The sequence below is a fragment of the Octopus bimaculoides genome, chromosome 19 (genome assembly GCF_046866305.1).
Source record: "Octopus bimaculoides isolate indiv1 chromosome 19, ASM4686630v1, whole genome shotgun sequence".
Taxonomy (NCBI): domain Eukaryota; kingdom Metazoa; phylum Mollusca; class Cephalopoda; order Octopoda; family Octopodidae; genus Octopus; species Octopus bimaculoides.
The window spans coordinates 9,913,134-9,920,633 of NC_142946.1; the positions used below are offsets into that span (position 1 = coordinate 9,913,134).

The 7,500-nt window shown below is 33.5% G+C and overlaps 1 protein-coding gene across 10 annotated transcripts in view; it reads left to right on the forward strand.

Annotated features, from left to right (window-relative positions):
• The window catches only part of LOC149131760 (uncharacterized), a 1,392,655-nt gene that overhangs the window by 938,751 nt on the left and 446,404 nt on the right, over positions 1-7,500 (forward strand). The window contains exon 6 of one of the 10 annotated variants that reach the window (XM_089366577.1): positions 6,238-7,500. This exon is cut by the window's right edge and continues 1,218 nt beyond it. The exons of the other annotated variants lie outside the window; for them this stretch is intronic. Coding sequence (XP_089222703.1) covers positions 6,238-6,392 — 155 coding nt within the window. The 3' untranslated portion in view covers positions 6,393-7,500. The remainder of the gene's footprint in view (positions 1-6,237) is intronic. 10 annotated transcript variants of the gene reach the window in all.

Consider the following 7,500-nt stretch of genomic DNA (forward strand, 5'->3'; position numbering starts at 1 on the left):
CTTACTGACTTATCGATTCATTAATTAAGTACTTGAATCTCTGGATGTGTGCTTGTTGATATCATTGGAATGTTAATACAAATTTTGTTAGAGAAGTACAGCTCAGATTTGTAGGGCGAACCAACGCTATATAGTTGTGAGCTTCTATATTTTTATAGATTTTAATCGAAGGGAATTTTACTCACATTTTAGAAAAATACGATTAATGACAATGTAAGAGCAAAATCGTACCTGCTACAACCAGAGTTGTAATAGTTTTCATTTTAACTTAAATCTACAAAACTTCATTTTGATGCTAGTACCCTAGAGAAGGAAGTGACTATCATAACTTTCTAGTTGACCCTACCTGAAGGTAGGTAGAGTCATGTCCTTACAAAGTGATGCGAATGTTGGTTAAACGTTGCTGTCGTTGCTTTGCTCTTATCTAATTTAACTTATACCCCGAAACAGTGTTCTAAAGACAACATTATATCATGTGTCCTTCAATTTACAAACGGTAGGACATAATTTCAAAGACATTTAAGTTGTTATTTTTAGCAGGAAATTTCGAGCTCCCGTATACTCTTCTGATGTTATTTTTTCACCCACTCCTCTATTTTACAAGTTTATATATATATATATATATATATATATATATATATATATATATATATATATATATATATATATATATATATATATATATATATATATATATATATATATATATATATATATATATATATAAAGAACGGTGGCCAACGGTTTACAGTTATATATCTATGATATGAATTCTAGTCTCACTGATGACAATTTTTATTTTTCAGTGCATTTTGTGTTAATAAAAATAATTATCTTCTGACTTTGTGTTAATAAAAATAATTATCTTCTGTCTTTGTGTTCAGTTCAATCGACTAAAATACTCTTCGTGAAATTCAGTCCTTCTGAAAACGTTACAAAGCGTTATTTTTATGCGACTAAGACCCACATGTTTTATAGAAAGTAGATAAATACTGAATTTGAATAATCATACTTCATTTTCCTTGTGTTTGTATTAGTGGCATGTATGTAGCTTTTATTGATAACTGACATGTCGTGCATTATGAAATAAAGGGAAACAACACAATATGCATAACTATAAATAACATTAAACCAATATTTTGCTCGCTATTTTATTTAGATTGAAAATATTTCACTTCTATATTTAACAGATGAGGAATTATGTACATTATTTGCAGTATTTACATTATTTTCATTCGATGGATATTTGTCCTCAACACAACGTTTCGGCTGATATACCCTCCAGCCTTCTTCAGATATCTTGGGGAAATTTCGAACCTGGGTCACACTAGCCATTTGGAGGGATACCTAAGTGTATTAGCTCTCCGTGAATAGCCTCAATCTCTTGTATTTATAACGAGTAACTATATCAGGATGTGCACTAAACATCGAAAAAAATAGCAATTAATATCACATCTGATAAATGGTCAAGAGTGGAACTTCTTTATCGTAACTATCTCTAAACAAATATCACCGCGGTCTATTTTGTGACACGTCACCTTGTACAGTGAGGCAAAGAAAATGAAGTAATATCAAACGTTGGTGCCTATGACTTCTAAAGTAAATAGAAGTAATTAATCAAATACGATATGGCAGATTATCTGGCAATCCACCGAGTTTGCTATCTAGTGCTCGCCCAGATATATGAATATCAACAACTAATCAAAATATTTGATTAGATCGAGTTTGTTTAGAGGAACTCTGCCAAGCTTCCTATATTATTTATTTAATTGTTTCTTTTAATTTGTGCATCTAAACCAGCGTCAATATGGTTTATACCATACATACATACATACATGCTTACATAAATACATACATATAGATACACACGAGCATATATATGTATTTATATAAGAAAGCGATGGGTAAATTGTAGCCATTTTATATTTTTAATTTCGCGCATGAACATTGTTTGTTCTTAATTTTGTCGGCTACACAGTATAATTAGGGTCAATTGGGCACCGTCTGTGACAAAAAAAAACTGCACAATGACGAAATTCATTCTCCCAGAAATTTGGAAACGACTTTCGGTACTGCTTGGCATTTCCGCCGGAAGCTCCAATACGAACATTCCAAAGTGTTTCCGTGCCAATCAGAGTACATGTACGGAGAGTGTTAAAGATCAAACATCCAGTCAGCATCATGGTGTTTGGAGTGATCACTAATGATGGCGACGTTATACCGCCTTTCATCTTACCACGTGGCCTCATAATCAACATGGAGGCCTACATCAAGTGCCTGGAGGAGGTATTGCTGCCCTGGGTGAAAGGGTATCTGCTGGAAGATCCTATGTCTGGCAACAGGACTGTGCACCATGCCACACAAGCGGGAGAAAACAGTCATGGCTGACAGACAATTTCTTCGACTACATTACCTCGAACACTTGGCCCCAGACTGCAACCCTCTTAACTACTATGTGTGGGTCACACTTGAGCGAGAGACCAACAAAATTCCTTTTAACACCGAAGATGAACTGAAGGCAAGGATTATAGCAGCATTCACCAACTTAAACAAGGAGATCGTCCAGAAGAATTGCAAGAGATTCAGAAGTAATCTGGAGGCCGTGGTTGAAGCCAATGGCGATTTTATTGATTAAATTTACTCTTTGGTATTGAAGATATTTTCATGTAATATATCTGAAAAATGATATGTCAGAGTTATTTTCATTTTTGCGTAATTAAGACAATATATTCACTGCAACCTGTATATATACATATATACAGAGAGAGAGAGAGAGAGAGAGAGAGAGAGAGAGAGAGAGTGAAAGATAGAGAGAGTTACATTTATTCTTATTAAGAGACAACTGTAAAACTTTTGCCCTGTAACAGCTGTTAAAGGAAATAATTTAATATATGTATGCATGTATGTATGCATGTATCTATTTATCTGTGTATGTATGTATCGATCTATAAGTGCGTGTACGTATGTACATATACACATTAATATGACTACATAACTACATAGATAGATAGGTCGGTAGATAGATATATAGAAAGAAAGAAAGCAAGATATATAGATAGATAGATAAATAGATAGATAGATAAATAGATAGATAGATAGATAAATAGATAGATAGATAAATAGATAGATAGATAGATAGATAGATAGATAGATAGATAGATAGATAGATAGATAGATAGATAGATAGATAGATAGATAGCTTTGATGTACTTCAAAATATTAAAGCCTATTTAATGTGTATATTATTTCAGCTGAAATAACTAGAAAGGAAATTCACTTGACAATAAAGTAACACGTTTAGCTAAACGTGATACCTATACAACTCTAAATGATCAAATGGAGAATTATTGTACAGACAACAAAGTTGAAAATAAAATTTTAAAAAAGCAATTTCTCATAGCAGACTAGCCTCAACAACATGTTTAACATTTTCATTAAGATTTGAGACAAAAGTAGGCGTGATTTCATCAACATTGGATGTTAACCATTCATTTTCTGAATTATTCTACCTCAAGCACTCTAATTTGGAAGAATATGTTGCTCTATAAACTAAAAAGATATAGAGATTATTATGCATTGTAGATAATTTATAATGTTGGTTTTCTAATAATTTCTAATGTCTTCTGAATTCCATCTCAAAATGTTTCCCTTCTTACAATAATCAGTACAGTTTTTTTTTTGAATCATCAAAATGTTTAACTGAGCTACAGTTGTTTTCTTCTATCAGTAAGGCATGCGACTTAAATCTTGAATCAAGTGGTTGCATTACACAATCTGCCTCAGAAAAATAAACATAATACAAATAATCGCAGATGAGATATTTCCAAGCCTTTGCAGTATTGTGGAATTATTTGCCCTTAGCTACAATTCATTTGGTGACTTACAATTTACCGAGCTCACGTGAGATCACTTAGGACTCAGTGCTTTGAATTTGAATATAATTAAACATCCCCGCATTGAGGGACGAGTATAAAATTCTATAGTTAATCTCAGCTTTAGGAACATATATTGGGTCAACCCATAAACAATGAGGTTTATTTTTTACTTCTTTTTTTTTTTCAAAATTAAGAAAACAAAGTTTATTTTTAATCTGAAATATACTCCGTTTTCTACAATGCTTTTCGCCACTTCCAAAATTCACTTATCCGTGACGAAAAATATACCTTCAGTATTGTTCTGATCTCGTCTACAGAATGCATATCTTTTCTGTCCAAAGGACTTTGAAGACTGTGGAATAAATGATAATCAGATGGGGCAATATCCAGTGAATATGGTAGGTGGAGCATCGTTTCCCGTTCATACTGCTGCAGCCTTTGGAATGTCATCCTCGCTGTATGCGGCTGAGCATTATCCTGACGGAAGAACATCTTACGTCTTGAAACCAAAGATGGTCGTTTTTCTTCTAGCGCTGACTTGAATGATTGATTGAATGACCAAATCCAAGCCTCTGTACTAGTTCCTCAACCGTTGCGATGGGATTGTGTTCCACCAGGGTTTGCAGGACGTCCTCGTTGAACTCTACGAATCATCCAGGACGAGGCTCGTCTTCTAGCCTGTAGTTTCCGCTTCGAAATTTCTGGAAGTACCTTTGACACTGGATTACGCTTTTTGTCCGATCCCCATATACTGCATTAATATTCCTCGCACTTTCCGTTGTGCTGATGCCTCTATGCTCCTTTGTCACCTATCATTATAGCTTTGGAAAATTATCTGTTAAAATCGAAATGCGCTCTTCAAAACTAGCACTAAGAATAAGAATTTACTACCTGCTTTTGTAGCAAGTTAATGCATGCAAATAAAAAAACAGTATTATTCATAGGATGACCCAGCATATTGGTTTCAAATATTGGCGCAAAGCCTGCGATTTTGGAATAGAGATATGTCGATTATATTGATCCCAGTACTCAGCTGGTGATATTTTAATGGCTCCAAAATGATGAAAGGCGGAATTTGAACTCAGAACATAAAGACGGATGAAATGGCTAAGCATTTCGCCTGACCTACAGACTATCCTGCCAGCTCACCGTCTTAAGTTTGACCGACATATATATTAAAAGAAGAAATCTTAACGTTTCTGTAGAGAGGAAACCTTTTAAATTTCAAGTGAAATGACAATAATATAATAATATTTATGTAACTAAAATCATTTAAACTGATTAATACTCAAGTCATAGACTTAAAAACCAACGTTATTTGTACAATTCACAAGCCTGATGTGGTCAAAGGGAAAAAAAAACATAAACCTTCACTTTATACTGCATTGTCTGAATTACTCAAGTACTCTAAGAATCCTCATTTGAGGATTAAATTTGAGGACAAAACTCCGGGTAACGGCCTGCCACTTCGCGTGAGCTTATGTGTTCCCCTGTGTGTCGTATATAACATTTATACATATATATATATATATGCATACACACATATACAAATACGTATAAATATACAAATACACAGACTTTTATAGGCACACACACCACACACACACACACTCATACACACACACATATATATACATACATATATTTTTCTATGGATATATATAAACACGCACACATTTGCACACCCACATAGATAAACAGACACAGAAACATGCACATACATTCATACACACACGCAAATATACATACATATATATATATATATATATATATATATATATATATATATATATATATATATATATATTTGTTATCTCCCCCTTTCTTAGCTCTCCTGAAATAAGAATTTCTAACTTCCGGTCAGTCATTGTTATGATCGGCCATTATTATGATTGACCGTTGACTGAACACTATTCAATTTTTTTTCTCCGTGTTTTTCTCCTTGTCTCCGTATTCTTTCTGTTGAAGAGCGTAGCTCGAAACGTCAAAGACTTTCCGTATTCCCGAGCATCATACTAATATATACTTTTGTTATTTACACCACCTGTCCTCGTCTGTTGTTATTATTTGTATATTCTTCCATATATATATATATATATGTATGTGTGTATAAGTATTTGGAGAATCTATCTCAATTCTACCTATTAATTTATACGTATACCTATAAATTTACCTTACACACACACATAGAGACACGCACATATATTCACGCACTCATACATACACACATGCACACACATACACATATTCATAGGTGTGTTTCTTCAATTAGACATGCATCTTTGAGCATACTGCCATAATATGCAAACGAGGTAAACTAACCTGTTTATTTTCATTTTTTTCTTCTTTTTTTTTCCTTCAGCTATGTGCCGTGTTTATGTGACATCTGTTATGGCTATAAAACGGTCGACTTATCACAGAATCAGAGAGAAAGTAAAAAAGACGAATCAACGAGAGTTCAACTTTTGCATATTTTATGATTCTGGGAGGAAAATAAAACGTAAAAATGAAAAATAAAAGGAAGATAGTAGCGAAGAATGAGAGAGAGAAAGAGAGAAAGAGAGAAGGGGTAGGTGGACTTTATCGTAATGTGTATTATCGTTTCCAATGGAAATATTGTTGGCTATATATATTGGGTCATATGTCTGAAGTGATACGAAACAAAATTATTCATCTCTAATTTTATAATATTATAATACTTTCATAGATCTGACAGCTGAGCAGGTCACTGCCAGCAGACTCAAAATTACTTGCACACAATCACGAACACACACTCACAAACGAACATGCACGTATACACAGAGCAATGTTATATACATATATTTATGAATGTGTGTATACATACGTGCACGCGTACATACATACATACGTACATACATACATACGTACATACACAGATGTAAGTGTATACATGTATATATATGTTTGTGTGTGTATGCATATACGTATATATATATATATATATGCATATATATGTGCATGTACGTAGGAATACTCCTGTCCATATATTTGGTTTATATATATGTGTGCGCGTGTGTGTGAGCATACACGAATATATAAATATAAACGTACACGTATGTGAGTGTGTACGCACCCGCTTGCTACTGTGTGTAAATGAGAGAGAGAGAGAGAGGGGGAGGAGAGAAAGCGAGGGCTGTAACGTAGAGACTGAAATATCTCTCATTTCCAGAGGAATGAAAAAGAAACTTCAATAGATTAATATGTGGTTTAATTCGATATTTATAAGAGCACCTTTTAATTCTATTTAAGCAAATTTATGACATTTATCGCTTTTAATTACGTCCCTTGTTTCAGTTTGTTCAGTTTGTTCATACATATATATATATCGTTTATCATTTGTTTGGCTGTTCTATTTATTGGACTGCATTTTTATTAGGATACTGCCCCGATTCTTTTAACAAAAAATAATCAATTTACGTCTGATGCCTGTTCCAGCAATCTCTTTTGTCAGAAAAGCTATCAATGTAGTATTTGTGTTGTATACTATAGTTCAGTTTAATACAACTGGTTTCCACTTCTACTTCATATATTATCACCTTTTGCAGGGCTGGACAAAATATGACAGGTTTTAGGAAACTTTCTTTGTTAGATGCAGCTTCGTATG